Source organism: Corvus hawaiiensis, chromosome 21, assembly GCF_020740725.1.
Source record: "Corvus hawaiiensis isolate bCorHaw1 chromosome 21, bCorHaw1.pri.cur, whole genome shotgun sequence".
NCBI classification, from domain to species: domain Eukaryota; kingdom Metazoa; phylum Chordata; class Aves; order Passeriformes; family Corvidae; genus Corvus; species Corvus hawaiiensis.
Window position 1 is genome coordinate 4164864 of NC_063233.1, and position 16241 is coordinate 4181104.

At 45.8% G+C, this 16241-nt stretch overlaps 1 protein-coding gene across 1 annotated transcript in view; it reads left to right on the forward strand.

Moving 5' to 3' along the window:
* DDX31 (DEAD-box helicase 31) overlaps positions 1-16241 on the forward strand; it is a 43608-nt gene that overhangs the window by 9464 nt on the left and 17903 nt on the right. Inside the window, exons 14-17 of the mRNA XM_048325217.1 lie at positions 1044-1103; positions 7082-7132; positions 9115-9254; positions 14660-14741. Coding sequence (XP_048181174.1) covers positions 1044-1103; positions 7082-7132; positions 9115-9254; positions 14660-14741 — 333 coding nt within the window. The remainder of the gene's footprint in view (positions 1-1043; positions 1104-7081; positions 7133-9114; positions 9255-14659; positions 14742-16241) is intronic.

Genomic DNA, 16241 nt, shown 5'->3' on the forward strand with positions numbered 1-16241 from the left:
TGTGAGTTGGGGAGTCAATTTGTGGAAAACAAGTTGTTAGTTAAAATAACTGGAATGTGCTTGGGAAGGTTTGGGGGCTGACAGAGCAGGAGGCTTTTGAAGGGAGCTAAGGGGCTGTACTGGGTGCCTGCAGCTCCCTTCAATGGCTCAAAGACTGCTGGGGGGATAATTTGGGACCTGGGGGCTGTGGGTGGTGCTGCCTGTGGGCCTGAGCTTGTGTTAGGAGTGGGGGCTGCAGGAGTTGTGGTGGTGCAGAGCAGAGATGGGGACAGGGACCTGCCTCTGACCCCAGTGGGAGGGAACAGCCTCAGTCCAGTGTCATCAGCCCCAATGGTGGCTTTTGCCAGTACAAGGGGAAGGCATGGGAGGGTGCCTCCTTTCCCCCTTGGGCAGGGATTTCTGGCCATCTCTCCTGCCCTGTTACTTTGAAGACTTGTCCCACAGCAGTTCACTGTGCAGCTGAGCATCCCTGACACTCAGTAATTCCAGTGTCAGAGCAGTGGCTGTGTGCATGCCCCATTGGGCACATGATGAGGCTGATCTCTTGTGATGTGATTATATCACTGTGTCAACAAAATGGGCTTATCCTGCCCATCGTGTGACTGGACAGACAGCAGTGAACATGTCCAGCTTTGCTTGCTTCTACAAAAGCCTGTGTTGCCCACAAAGCGTGCCAGTGCTTCTGTTGGTGCTGCCTAATCCTTTGTGGATCCCCTCTCCATGTAAAACAGCTCCTGTTTTCTGGCATACACAGGCTATGTTTCTGTGCAAACTGTGGAGGTGTTGGCTGCTCTGATTTGACCAAATGCATCCAGGCTTCCCCAGACACTGCCTTCCTACCTGGGACCACACCTGTGTGCCACAGATTTTTCCATTTGCAAGAAGAGTCTGACTGGCACTCATGAGGCCAATTCCTTTGCTTTTGAATCTGTACATGAGCTAGTGAACAAGACACAGTTAAATTGTTACCTTAGCTAATTTGCTTTGTGTTCGATTGTCATGTGCATAAGCAGTCTTTTAATTCTTCCTTTTCAACCTTCTAGGAAAGGACAGAGGTCTTCCAGGAGTTCCTAAAATCCAAGACTGGCATCTTGCTTTGCACTGTGAGTAACTCAGAGTCCCTTTGCAGCTCCACACTAATGGGCCTGTCTGATCCCTAAGGGTAACCAGAGGAATTGGCACTGAGCTCTAATTCCAGCTCACTGTCTGACCTTGAGGAAAGTCATCTCTTTTTTCTGCATCTCACATGTTAAGTAAGGACTGAGGCCTTCTTTGCAAACTATTAATATGGTCTTCTGCTGAGTTACCATATACAGGAAGAATGTATGTCTTATCTTAGAGACCACCAAGTATTTTGCACGGTCTTATGTCTAGAAAAATCTGTTCCTTTGAAGCTGGAACCTTGCCCTCTACATGCAGCCAGTAGAATGCAGTCCTGATTTGTAGTGTACCCCGTAACTGCCAGGAGAATTGGATGGAATGTGGTATTTCCCATCTTAATACCTACCCCAAGGGTAAAAACAACCACCTGCAGAGGTGGAAGGGGGAGCTCAACCAGAGAAGGGGTCATTGGAAAAGCTCATGCTCTGCTGCTCTCCTCACCTTGTGCCCTTCAAGCTCCTTCCAAGGATGCTGAGGGAGAAATTCTTGTCCTCTGCTGAGGTTTGGTGGCACCCTTGGGTTGTGGTGGCACCTTCACCTCTCGCTCCTGACCTGCTGGGGCCACAGGCTGCTGCAGTGGTGCAGAAGGCTGCACAATTTGCTCTCTAATAGTGGCAGCTGTTGATCTGAAAACGTGTGAATCTTGGCGATTTCTACCCACCGCAAACCTGTAAATTACAGCGATCGGGAGTAATTAGAGCTGAGAAACCCTCTCCAGCTCTGAAATGACTCCTGTTCCTGCTGCATGTTATTCTTAAAGGAAACCAGTTGCAATTTTTTCAGAGAGTGGGGGGCTGAATTTTCTCTTTTTTCTGCCCACAGTTCAAACTAGGAGTGCCATGTATATAGGAGTGTTTGATTTAGCATTGCCAAATTATATATAATGTCACCTGTAAAATTCTACTTGTTACATTCTGGTCCTGCTTTGTGTGTACAACCTTTCAGAGATTTGGTCAAGGTCAAAATGCATCTTTGCAGTGCGTAAGTGGAACTTTAACTTGGTTTCCTTATATACAGAGGTGGTACTTGAGTATCTGAACTAGGGAGGAGAGCAGAGCTTAAATCATTCAGTGGTGTAGATTGTTTTGAAGATAAAAAGTGTTTGGTAAATTCTAAAAAATAAATAGCTAAACTTTGTTGTTCTTGATGCACTTATATGCTGCCTATAACTGAGGAATGTCAGGTACGTGTCTTGCTATTGAAATTCCAATTTAATGGGTTGGGAAAGAAGGTAAATGCTCAGTTTTAGACAAAGAGAAAGCAGAACCATTGCAATCACTGGGCTATCAGTTCCTGGGTGAGAAGGTTTGAAGGGAAAATGTAGCCTGTGACAGGAAAAATCTGTCAGGAAATGTGCAGCTCTTGGCAAGGTAGGAAGAAGAATTTGGATAAAGAAATCTTAGTGGATGGGATTCCCCTCTTGAGACACTGGAGATACGGTTTGATTTCTTGCTGTGCCACAGACTCTGTGCAGGTGAACATGGAATTGGGGTGACAAGGCAAGAAACCACATCTCAGTTGAGCAGCAATAGTTGTGGGTTTGCTCCTGAGCTGTCACAAATGGGAGGTAATGGTCATAAATGGGAGATAGTGTGGAGTAACCTGGATTGCCATGAAGAGGGTGGTGTAAGGTAACACATTTATTGTAACCCTCCTCCTCTTCAATCTAAGCCACTTTGCATTTCCTGCAAGGCAGGGATGCAGATCCTGATGGTTACGGTGACTGCGGCTCAGCTGGCACGTGGTCAGCACGTTAAGCACAGTGAGTTGTGTGTGTGAGTCCAAAATCTCTCTGTGCTTCAACTCCCCATCTGTAAAATGGGGAAAGTAGCACAGTTCCATCTTACAGAGATGTTGGGAGGACAAATGCATTGAAACCAGGAGGTGGCCTGTTACCACAGTAATGGGGACCATATGGACACCTTAATATAGAGATACACTTTGCACCAGTCCCACATTACAGGTGCCTCCCCAACGCAGATGTCCAAAGGGCAGCCAGGCTCTGTGACCACCTCCTGCCTCTAAGGGCATTGCTTTTTCTGACACTCTTCTCCATAGCAGCAAAAAAAAATATTCTGCAGAAAGGTGGTTCTGTTCTTTTCACTATGAAATCACGTTTTGTGCCCACAAAATTTTGAAACCTGGCTCACAAAAGAGCAACACAAATAATGTTGCCGTCCTTCCCTTGTCCCTTATGCCATGTTCTCCACCCATCTTTCCGCTCTAGTAAGCAATGGGACCTGCTGTTCCTTTTATTAATTTGCTCTATGTCATATGTATATTAATATATTCCATAAAATATTTTTGCCAGACAATATAAGCTGGCAGACAAGAAAATAAAGAAGGGCCACGTATCTCAGAGGGTCTCGTCCAGATTTATTTCTCTCTCCTTCACTGAAAGTTCTTTGCAGCTTCCTTTGGGATGTGCCTTTTAAACAAGTTCATCTCTTCCAGGGAGGGAGGAAAGATCGTTTGGAGATTGTTTGCTGTTTACTCAATCACGCTAACTCATCTTGCCAGTTTTCTGGCGGCCCCAGCCAAGAGCTTTCGCCTCTGACAGCTTCTGTGCTCTCCCCTTCCTCCTCTGATTACGCAGCCCAATCTGTCACCCTGCCGACGGGGGTCTCTACCCTGCTGATGGCTTTCCACACTCGGCAGTAATGACTTTTGGCAGGCCGGGAAGGCGCGAGAGCTTCTTCCCCAGCTTGGAGAGCCGTTAGGCCCTCTCTGCCTGTTAGCTAAAGCACTTTGTGAGGTTCTTTGGTAAATAAATGAGTCATTTTAATCCAACTGACAGCCTGGCACCTGAGCAAGCTGCCTTCCATCTGTACTTCTAGGCCTCATGTAGGCAGCCAATTGTCAAGCTCAGGGCCTTCAAGACCTCACCATTGAGTGTCTTTCAAAAGCAACTTTAGCAATTTCCTTTGCCCTAATTAGATCGTGTGAGAGGGACTGAGCAAACCAAGGCCCTTGCAAAACTTTTGTGGCCCTGTTGGTTCTGATCTTCTGCAGTGACAGGACTCGCTTTCAATGTGGCCTTTTTGCCCTTCATTCCCTTTTACCCACCCTCTGTACCCCATTCCCTGGCACCCACCCCCTGTATCCCATTCTCTTGCACCCACCCCTGTACCCCCCAACCACAAGCACAGGCTGGTAACATGAATTATTCAAAGCAGACATTTCAGCCTTTCTAGCATCCCTCAGGTGGATTGTTCCTTGATCCTGTGCCCCTGTGTGCCTTGCAGTTGGGATCAGGGCAGGAACATGGTTAAGGCTTCAGGTTATTGTGTTTGCTTGGCATCTGGGCTTTCTTTAAAACTGCACTGGTGTAGGTTATTTTTTTTTTTGCTCCCATGAGATGGTCACTGAAGAATTTGCCCTTCCACTGCCCGTGGAAAGGAGGCAGCAGTGACCTGCCGAGGTGTCATATCCTTGATTTCCCTGTAATTAAGGAATGGTGGTGTGAGGTCACACGTGGAAAGGGGAGCGCCATCTGAGGCAGTGGAAAAGAGGGGTGAGTGGTATATTGAAAATCTCTTGGGATTCTTGAAAGAGTACTGGCAGCAGGTTAGTGCTTCTGTGAGTGGAATAAATGTAAAACTGGATAGTTGTTGTTTGAGCTGTGTTCTCTCTCCTGGAAAAGTGACCCACAAATATTTTTCTAAAATTCTGAGAAGTTGAAACTCATGGGCTCTGCCAGCAGAGGAAAGCAAATCAACTCAAACTTTTTACCCTAGTCCTACCTTGCTGCTCTCTATCAGGGTCTTAGAGGAAAAGCAGCTAGAGGAGACACAGGTGGACTGATACTGAGGAATCTTTGAGAGTTTGCAAAACACTCCAATTACCAGTAAATCCCAAGAGACTTGTGAAAGCCAAGGGAACCCCCAGGAGAGTAGCTGCTGCTATGTGTCAGTAACAGCTGAGTGGAGTTGGTGGCATTGTGAAAGCAATCGTGAATGCAAGGCTGGTGATGGGAGGAAGCCTTCTCCTAAAATGTTCTCCCTGGCTATTTATGAGGCTTTTGGTGAACCTTTTCAGCTTGGGCAAACGCACATGAAAATGCTGTCTGTGGCAGTGATTTTCCAAGCTGAGATGTTGAGAAAATGTGTCTTGGAAGAGGAGGAAAAGAATCTGGATGGATGAGAGGGATGGCTCCTGCCCACGTTGTCTATTCCTTCCCCTATTAGAGGTGCTCCTGACCACAGGGCTGGCTTGGCTGTTGGTTTATTTTGGGGAAACTGCCCTGTCTCAAGGTCAAAGCCCTCTCCTCAGACAGCATTTCCTCAGCTCCTGGGTGTGAGGAGGAGCACAGAGTAAAGGAAAAGACCAAAGCCTTGTCAGCGTGGAAGAACAGAGCCAGCCAGCTCGGAATCAGACGTCAGCGCTCCTGTGTGATCGCGCTGTAGAGTTTATAGTCTTGTTATCCTGGTAACTGCTGTACACGCTTCCCGACTCCCCTTGATTTATTTCCTCCAACCTCCTTTAAATGGCTTTTTGTACATCTGTTCATTCTGACTCTGGGAACAAGTCACTCCTTAATAAGCGTGTTGGAGTGCGAGTGTGCATTATTTCGGAGTGGGCGCTGTGGAAAGTGTCTCCTCTTTTACTGCAGTTGGAGCCACAAAACAGCCTGGTTAGTGCTTATGGGAAGGCCTTTGACTGCCAAAACATCAGCTTCCCATTCTTTTAACGTGTGTGGGAGTTGCATGAAAACACTTCAGTGGGTGGCTGACACATTTTTAGTACATTAAGCTCCTGCTTACGTCCTTAATATATTCTATTTTGCAACTAGCTAAAAGATACATGTGTTGCAAAACATTTCCTAACGGAGTGAAATCTGCACACCTGCTCTGCTATTGCGCCTGGTGAATGTAAAATCCGAGGAGTATGTGAGGACATTACTAATGAACAGAAAATCAAGAAGGGAGATTGAGATGTGTTTGCACTCTCCATTTTGGACAGGATTTAAACTCTCGTTTCTCTCTGAAGAGGTATGTTTTTGGAGCTATTCTGACTGTGGATAACTAAAGGGTCTCATTCAAGTCCTTCTCCAAGTTGATAGGTTTTCTCACCAGCTGGCACATCAAATAAAACCTTGACAGCAGCTTCAGACTCTTTTCTTCACGGCTGCATTTTGTTTCTCCAAATCAAAGCCAGACTGCAAATCTAAGGCATAGCTGAAGTCCCCTCTCCTTGAGCTGTGCTCCAGATTCCTGCAGATTCTGCTAAATTGTTTATTGGCCTTTTATTTTAGGGCCCCATGACCTGCAAGTCTTCTGCTCCTCAACTTCAGACCATCACCTAGGAAACAACTAATTATTTGTAGGTAGAGATCAGTGTATCTTTGGACGTTCTACCCAAGGCCAGGGATTCTTGACTGCTAGCCTTTATTTTTTTATTTTTCCCTTTTCATCATAAGAAGTCTGGTTTTGGTACTTAGATTTGCTGTGGAGAAAGGTGTGCTCAGAAATCGTGCTGCCTTTCAGAGGTTTAATTCTGCCTCTCTGTGTTTGGGCAGTAGGTGCCCATGAGAAGATCTCTTTTCATCAGTGAAACAAACTGAAGAACCAAAGGTATCGCTGCCCCTTACACAGTGGATTCTGTCAGATATAATGCAAAGGGGCTGTAGGAAATGCTGTAATTCAACACCACCATCCTGAAATAGGTGTTTCTATCCTCCAGGCTTTGGGCCATAGTAGTGGATCATTTTTTATTGTATTAGTCTGCTAACAATCCTTGCATTTTAAACCCTCAGTGTTACTTCTGACCTTCAGTCCATCTTCCCCCAAACTAGACACATAAAATTCCTACTTGCCTAGCCAGCATTGCTTTCAGACATAGTTGCCATCCCAGAAGACTCCTCACTCTGCTGATAGCTCCAAAGGATTTTTACTAAAGTGATTTCCTTATTAATTTTAAGGATGTAGCAGCACGGGGACTGGACCTGCCTCAGGTGACCTGGATTGTACAGGTGGGTTTGCTCTGTGTGTCTGTGTGTGTTAAGTGCAGCCTTGCTCAGATGAAATCCCTTCTCAGTCCAGAACCTTCCTGCAGTTGGCTGGTCCTGGTGCTGATGCCTACAGGTGTGGGAGACCTCCAAGTTCCTGGCTGCAGGACTGGGACTCTGGGTTTTGCCAGGATACAGCATTGCTACCATATCCCTGGTCTGTTTTTCTCTTTAATAACTCCGGGGTTTTCACTGGTTGGGATAAAACACCTTCCATTTCCCCACCCAAGAAGCCAATTTTTGTGAAATCCTGGCCATCTCTTGCAGTTCTGTTCCTTTCTTTCCTAGCTTGCTGGGGAGGCAGTTCCATGAGGAGTTTAAGTGCATTCCTGATGTTAAACATTGAGTAGCCCAATAGTGTCAGTGCAGTGACCTAGAGAAACTGAGTGTTTCCAGTGAGCCTTGGCTGGATTGGGGCTGAGTAGCTGCAGGCATCCAGCTTCCAGTAGAACTGCATGGTTCAGATTTTCCCTGAAAAGAAAAAAAAAAGCCCAACAAAACCCCACACTGCTGCATTGCTGTTGACAGAAATACAGTCTTAGGGAAAAAAAATAAAAACAAAGGAAGATGGATTGAACCTTAAAAATAGCAGCCTGTCGTTTCAAAGAGGAGGCTGAGAGCATGAGGCAGATTTCATTTCTATAAAAGATTTATAATTAAAAAAAGGTTAGTTGAACTGAGGAAAAACTGATCCAGAGATTCACATGTATCAAGCAACACCTGGGTAAAAGGAACAGGGCACAGAGCCTCAACAAAGCTTTTTAATTTCTACCTCATCCCTTCAGGTAACAAATTTGATTTGATTTTTGTGCTTTTTAAAAAAAGAATGATTTTGTAGCAGCCAGCTAGTCGGAGAAGGCTGTGGAAGTGAAGTCTTTAATTCCCAGATCTGTATATTAATATAATTTAACCAAAGATATAGTTGCCAGTGCTAGAACGCAGTGCAAATTACCTAAAGCCCTGGGAGACTTCTGTGTGTCCAGAAGGCGAAATCTCAGCTGTCCTGAGGGCTGTGTCCAAGAGCAAGGACCTGCAGGGAGCAATTAGATTGCTCACAGCATCTTACTCACACCTCTAGCCAGTAGAAACTTTGCCAGAGGGCACAGGTATAAACACTAGAGTGGGCTTTGGTTGTTGGGTTTTTTCCAGTTAAACTGCTGAGGGCTCATTTCTGAGCAGTATCTCTGTGCATGTTCATTTTTTCCAGGAAAGAGAGGAGGGGGGGAAAGAATAGGGGGAGGTTAAAGGGAGGGAAATGTGTCACCCATTATCAGATCTTGCAAATGGCTGGGCAGTTTTGATTCCCACTTAGGTAAATGAGAGGCACTGCTATATTTGGGGAGTCTTTAAGGAACATTTTCATGGTGCCTGGTAGTTGGACAGGGGAAGACAGTTGCTACCTGTGTCATCCACTGCTGAAAGCACTTCCTCCTCTCTCTTAGATTTATTCTACCCTGTACCCAGCCATGATTTGCTTTAATCCAAAAAAAAGCAATTTAGCCCAACTCCAAATTGGCATCAGTTGTTTTTTCTTTTGTGTTTTTTCTCCCAAATGCAGAGCAGGCAGCTCCCCACTCCATGTGGGCAGTCCTGGGCGCTCTTTGCTGTGAGATTTGATTAGATTTGGGGGGCTTTTTTAGGGGAAGCAAACAGGTTTCTGACGTGCCTGTATCGAAATAAAATCTAAAAGGCAGAAAGAGACACTGAGACAGGGAAACTGTCCTATTATCTGAAAGTTGGCCAATGTGTCACATTCACATGTCAAAAAGCTGCCGTGGCTGAGGGGCTGAGTGATGGTTCCGGGGCTGAGGCGCGTTACAAGCAGCCCAACTCCTCAGGAGGTGCAGCGTGTGGGGGTGTGCCTTTTGTTCCAGGTGAGCGGGCTGGGGGTCTCGTTTATAATTAACACGCTGCATCCTGTTAATTCCTCCTTCCCCTTTCCCAAGTACAACGCTCCGGCTTCACCTGCGGAATACATCCACCGGATCGGGAGGACGGCGCGCATTGGCTGCCGCGGGAGCAGCCTGCTCGTCCTGGCGCCTTCGGAGGCAGAATATGTCAGCTTGCTGGCTTCTCACAAGATTAAGTGAGTCAGAAACGCGAACAAAAGTTTCAGCTCATCCTTGCTAATTAACCTTCCGTGGCACTTTCAGCGGGACTGTGTCTCGTGCAGGTTTTAATAAGAATTTATTAATTCTTGTGATCCAGGCCTGGCCCCAGACTAGCAAAAGGAGAAGAGGGGAAGTGTGTGAAAATCATCAGCCTGACATGTTGTGCATGAGTGAATGTGTGTGGTGAGGGGCAGGGAGGAGATGATAGTCGGAGATCCTTTGCACTCCATTGTTTTCTCTCTGGCCCTGGGTTCAAATCGTGACTATGTGGAGATCACAAGTCAAACGAGCCTGTCAGATGCTGCCTGGCCATCTGCCTGCATGGCACACCATATTGGCAGAGACTGTGCTGGCCCTTTGGGAGAGATCTGGGGGAGAAATTGCTGGGGAGCTGTGGGTCATATCTGGCAGATAATTGACGAAGATGTGTTGTTTAAGTGGCTTGTGACAGGAATAGGAGAGGCTTTGGCAAGTGCTGAGAGCCCAGTGTGGTCCTGAAAGGCAAAAAGGGAGGGTGGGCTCTGCAGACCCAAAGTGGGGTGTGCTTCCAAGCCTGGGAAGGCTCCTCTTAACCAGCTCTAGCTTGGACTTGGGAGTAGACAGCAAGGAGAGCAAGCCAGGCTCAGTAAGGACCAGCCCAGTGTGCAGTCAGGTACCTGATGGCCGACACATGATGAGATTTTAGTCCAGCTCTGCTTGCACAGTGGTCTTTTTGTGGAGAAAACCCACAACTGGCTGCTCAGCATCACTAGGCAGGATCTCCAGCCTCCTCAGCAGCCAGCTGGGTGTTTGTGCCTCCCCTTGCTCCCTGCTCTGCTGTCTCTCAGCGTTTGAGAACATCAGCAGAGTCCCTTCAGTGTTGTAGCAGTGTTGATGGAGCCCTGTAAACTCATGCACAAATTAGTTCCCTTTTATTTCTTGTGTTTCTGTCGGGTGGAGCTGCTTGGAATCTAATTTGGTTTTGCATCCTTGAAACAAACAAATGTTGGCAGTAAATACAGGCTTATTCTAGGCTGTGAGCCATTTAGTGGTCTAACAAAGAGCCATCCATCATCCCAGGTAACTATCTATTAAGCAGACACCAGCAAGACATGGAAGGCTAAGCTGACAGGGGTTTTTTTCATGTAACAAACAGCACTGACATTTAAAGGTGAAATCCCACATAATTGTGAATTTTTAACTCCAAGTAGAAAGTTCTATTTTTCTATTTTCTAATATTTTGGTAGTGTTAGAGGAAGGAGAGGGAAATTTCCTTCCTTTTTATTTTAAATGTTAATGCTTTTATCCAATGCTGTTGTTTTTTAACAAGTTTAGGGAAGTGTCACTCAGGCTGGCAATTACATCTGCTAAGGAGACCTGCTGTTGAGCTGGCCATGGTCTTCAGGAATCTTGAAGACTCTGAATAAGCAAGGGAGGTTTATGCGAATTTATTTTTCCTTCACTTTTCAGAGCCAGACAACTCTGGGGATTGCCTTTTCTTGGTTATTTGTTTGTTTTATGCTCTTCATAAAATGCGCTGCCCTGCAGATAAAGGACTTGCCAGAAAGGAGTGTAATTTGCCTTCCTTGACCCCCATCTTCAGAGGGAAGGCAGTGAGTGCCTGACGGGCACGGGGCGATTCGGCCTCTCTGCAGCCGTGTGGCCTCCGCTCTTCCCACGTGGATGAGGAGAAGGGGCACCAGGATAGAGCAGGGAGCTGATGAATTACTGAGAAGATGCAGGAAGGCAGCTTGAAGCTCAAGGCAGCAAGTGCCATCAGCACAAATTGCCGTTACCCTTCATAAACAGAGCATTATGATGATAATCCTGACAATTTAATTCAGTGCGAGGGCGAAAGACAGCGTGTGTTGGACTGTCACTGAGCCTCTTAAGCACTGCTCATTTCTGTTCCTTTACCCTAAGTCTTTGTAGCTTTTGACTTGGTCTGCACAAGTTACTGGAGTTGGCTTTTTTTTTTTTTTTTTTTCATTCTTAGCCTAATTTTTGAATCTCTGGGATTTTTGTCGAGGATGAGAATGTGTTGTGAATCTTTTTTTTAATTTGTTGGGTTTTTTTTTCCTTTTTTAAATGAAATTCCCACTGGGTTTCTTGAAATGTAAATACTTCATAAAATATGTATTTTGAAGAAGACAAAGCATGAGATGTGTCCCTGCAGCTGGTGTAAATGAGCAGTGCTCTGCTGGTTTACAGGGGATGAGGATCTGACCCAGAGTTTTTTCCTAAACCCCTCCACCCACCCCAGCATGCATGGGAGTAAGTCCAGGAATGTTGAGAGTCGGAAGTAATGAGAGCAGACGTGGCTTTGTTCCTGGATGAAAATCCACTTCGGAATTAGAGATGACTGCCTTTGAAATTGGAAATCGCTCGCAATTAATTTTCACCGGTACCTGAAGCCTCTCCTTGGCTTCCAGTGTGGAAAAGCAGCGTTAGCCTTTGCCAAAACGATCTCACTTTGGCTCTGCTGAGATCAGTCATTCCCGTTGGGGCTCAGGAAAGCTGCCTCTCTCTGCAACTTTCTGTTTGGGCTTTGTGTGGCTGGAAGTTGTGGCTGCTCTGCCCAGCTGTATGTGGATGTGCAGGCACGTGCACACTCATGTTTTCTCTGCATTCCCTCTTTCCTTTTTTTTCTTTAAAAAAAACGGGTTAGACTCCAAAATGTTCTGTCTCAGCTCCAAGCACAACTAACAGATTTCCCTTCAAACGGAGGAGGCAACAAGCAGAAGAAATGTGAGGTTCACTTTTTTTTTTCCTTTATGTCTCTTCTAGTCCCTTCAGCTGCAATCTCGCAGTGCCTGCCTCGACAGCTATCAGATAATTTCTTTATCTGCTAACGGCGGCCTAACTAATTTATAAAGGAAGAGGCATCACCGTGAAGGCACGAGTCGTTTCCCTGCCTGCTCTGGGGTTGTGCTGTTCCCCCCTCCCGGCTCCCTCGCCTGCTCCCTGCTGTGAACCCAGTTCAGGGATCTGTTGCTGGCGACGCGCCAGGCGAGGGGAGGACCCGAGAGGGGGTGACAACTCTGACAAATCAATGTCAAAGGTTTGACATTTTCATTCATAGCGGTGTCAAAGCAACCTTTGCAGGGGGAAGGGGGAGGTCTGCTTTCCTCTTGCTTAAGTGGTTGCCATTTATGTTTTAATTTGCTGTTATACGTCTCAAAACCAAACAGAGAAACCCTCGGTTGTCGTTTTATGCTCCATTTCCCTTTCTCCCCCATCGCTCCCCCGCCTTTCTCTGCATCCTCTGCGAAGGAATCTGTGCGTGGGCTGACCCAGCTGCACATGGTGGGGCTGATCTCCCTTGTAGTGTGTCTTATGGCCACTCTGGCCCATCCCTTCCAGGCTGGATGGCTGTTCCTCTGGAGCGTCTCCTTTCCTTATGCTGTGATGCTGAGTTGGCTGAGGTAAAGGCAGATTGCAAAAGTAAAGGTGTTTGTTGCTTTAACTGGGAAGGATGGGGAGCAGGTGAGGATCACAATATCCCATCACATGGTGTGGCAGAGATTCCTCCATTCCTGCTAGCCATGTGTTAGAGAGCTTTGAGTGAAAAGAAAGACGATACCCTTGTGGTAATTTCTTTCTGTACTTTACAAACTGAGTATCAGCAACGCTTCCTTTCAGAAACCACAGGTGTCTTTCTGACCATCTGAGATTCAGGAATCTGAGAACTGTTGGACCCCAAAGATTTCTCTTTTCCTTGCATTGGTTTTAATCCCAAGTGAACTCCTTGGCTTCTTTTCTAGAGATGACCTTTGCCCATTACTGAAAATTTTGGCCCAGACATCAGCTTGTATGATCTGAGTAATTCCCTTGGAAATGGGACCCAGTTTGGATGCAGCTGTAATATTAATGGCCTGGAGCTGCACAGCTGCACCTGTGCTGTCACCTGGTGCATGTGCATCCCCTAAGACAGTGTTAAAGAAGACAAAGAATTTGTAGTCTCCTGTAAATGCACCTTTAAGCAGGACTGCTTACTTGGAAATGAGGCAGGTTTGTAAGCATTTCCATATCTGGGCCATAGCAGGACCCAGCAGTGCCTTGCAATCAAGACTGGAGAATAAATCATCTGGTTGAGCTTACAGGAGGAATGTGAGTCGACAGAATGAAAATAAATGCCCAGTGTGAAGCCTGGCTAGGACAGCTGACTGAGTCTCCTGTATTTAAAAAAAGTGCTGTGGGGTCCCTAATGGGCTGGGCTTTGGCTTTGCACTTCAGATGAGAGGGAAGGTGAGTTCTCAGAGCAGGGAAGGAAATCAAACTGTGTGGCTGGTGTCAGAGGTGGCATTTGAGGCTATAAATGAATTGGAGGGTGAGTTTGTCCATTGGGAAGTGCCTCTGAGCTTTGACCTGAGTGAGGTAGCAAGGAGTTAGAATCATGTGGGATCCTGTGGGAAAGGAAGAGTGATGGAAGACCAGAGGGAAGGAAGCTGCAGGAGAATTGGTTTGATAGGAAAAGTTCCCCCAGGTTTTGTTGTTGCCCTCTGAGCTTGAGTCACTGTGAGAGGAAGGAGCTGTGTCTTTGCACAGCTTTGGTTTTAGCTTTTCAGTTTTGTGAGTGTGGTCACTAACATGGGTGGAAACAAATGTGTGTAAACATGAAAGCATCATCCTTTGAGTGAGGGTTGAGCACTGTGTCTCATTCCAGAGACTCTGGAAGCTAAATTGGAGGAGACAAGATGTAGCAGAAGTAGCAAACTAAGTGGAGCAGGTGTTTCCAGCCTGTGTGTGCCTCAGTCACTCTCCTTCTCCCAGCTGCACAACCGACCTTCTGCTCCTGCCCACGGCATTAAGTGAAAAAAGAAATGTTGGACAACCCCTGGGTTCAAAGTGGAGGTTGCAGATCTTTTTCTTTATAGTTACAAAGCAAATTTACAAGAAGCATTAATGTTATGAGCTGCTTCAACTCTGTCTTGAGTTTCTTTTGGTGAAAAGCATAACCAGGTGTTTCCCAATTGTCTTGCTGCTTCTCAGTGCAAGGAAAGAAAAGTTACGAAAATAATGGAAGTGCAATCCAATTTATTTCTTTAATCAGTTCTTCTTGGTTGAGAGCCAAGGAGACTTTCAGCGGGTGGAAAGTCCACCCTCAGTTATTTTGATGCTCTCCTAGAATTGGAGTGTGTGCTGGTGATTTAAAACAGTGACAAGATTGTGGGTTCCTGTGTCTCTGTGCCACTGAAAGCACTGGTTTGGATTTTACAGTAGTTGCACTTTCAGGGGTGCTGAGGGAGTGTCTGGGCTAAGGCCTCGTGTATTTCAGGAACGAATTCTTAAGCTGAACTGTGAATCTCAATGGTTTTGCTCTCCATTACCAGTCTGTGCCTCATTCCATGCCATGTTTCAAAGTAGGAGAAATAGTAATTTTTTATCTTCGTTGCTTCAGTGTTTCAGAGCTAAAGATGGAGAAGGTGTTAGCCAGCCTGATGAAAGATGATCGCTTCAAGTTGCACAGACCAAGAAGAAAGGTGAGTTATTCTGGTGCTTTGGAATTGCTCCAGTTTTCACTTGCCAGTTAAACATCACAAGTATTCCTGCCTTAGCGTCTGTCTTTACATCCATGATGTCAGGCACTGTAAATAATTATAGAACTACCTTATATCACAATATTTCAGTCTTTTGTTGTTCCCAGAAAGCAGTTTCTTGCTAACTCTTCAGCAAGTATCTTTGTAACAGATAGGGAAGGTTTCTGGATGCAAAAGCTCTGTGCTTTTTCCCACACAATGTTTCTGTTTTTCTTGTGTTTTCTGCACTAAAATACTGTTGGAGATGACAAATGGTTCTAAACTTCTCTGAAGAAACAAGGAAAATGCATTTGGTGATGTATTACATAGGGGTTTTTACCATATGTATTTACTTGGAGCCTAAAACAAAGCTCCCTGGGTCGACAAGCACCTTTTTATTGACCTGGGCAAGCTTTGGGTCTGCCTTCAAGTTGCTAATTCACAGAATTCACTCATTTGCAATTGATGTCTCGGGCGTTGCTGCTCTCTGGCAAATTAAACCCTGCAAGAACCTGCATTTTGAATGGAAGTCAAGAATGTGTCAAGCATGATGCAGCACACACTTTTTTCCCCTCTTGTTGCTGTTTTGCCTGCTCGTGCTTTTGTTACCCCGTGTCTGAGGTGCCTCGTTGCCGGCGCTGGCTGGTGGGAGCCATGGTGTTTCTGGTAAACACGCTTGTGAAAGATGTTCAGTGCTCCTGCACGCCCTGCACCTCACAGAAAGCCACATCTGAGCTCAGCTGAGGTGCAGCTCTATTTAAAGCTCTCTCCCACCACTGTTTTTGGCTGAAATCAGCCTGTAATGCATGTGTTTTAAATGTCTGGATCATGCCTAGGATATGATCTCTTAATTCAACCAAGTTCAGTTGTGCTTTGTTACTGCAGAAATTATTTTAAATAGTTCTGTGTATAAACACTTTCCTTTTCTCCCAAATGTGCTTATAGGGTGGGGGGGTAACTTCAGATTTCCTTTGCAAACTTTTTCAACAATACATTTATGCAAAAATTGCACTTTAAATTTGTTAACTGGCATGGGACAGAATATTCTGTTCTGGACTGGGTGACAAATGTTACTTCATGGGAAGTGGGCAAAAAAGAGAATATGTTTTGCTGCAGGAAATTATGATTTAACTTTTGAAAAGTGGCAGGAGGAAATGCCTTTTTAGCAACAAAAACCTAACCAAGCCTGCTTGCTACCAAAACTGATCAAATCGGTGTTTCTACCATGCTTTCAAACTGTCAGATGCTCTATGCATTTAAGCACAGAATTTTTTAAATACTCTTCTTTTGGCTTTCTCCCTTTCTTTCCAAAAAGCTCTAAACCCAGCCCCTCTTTGAAAGGAGCAGTTGCTGGTTTGGCTCAGCAGGGCTGCTGGGCAGGCCCTGGTGTGCCAGGTGCTGCACGGAGGAACTTGCACACAAGGACTTGGTTCCTTCTGCTTTCAAAGGTGGGATTAAATCCCT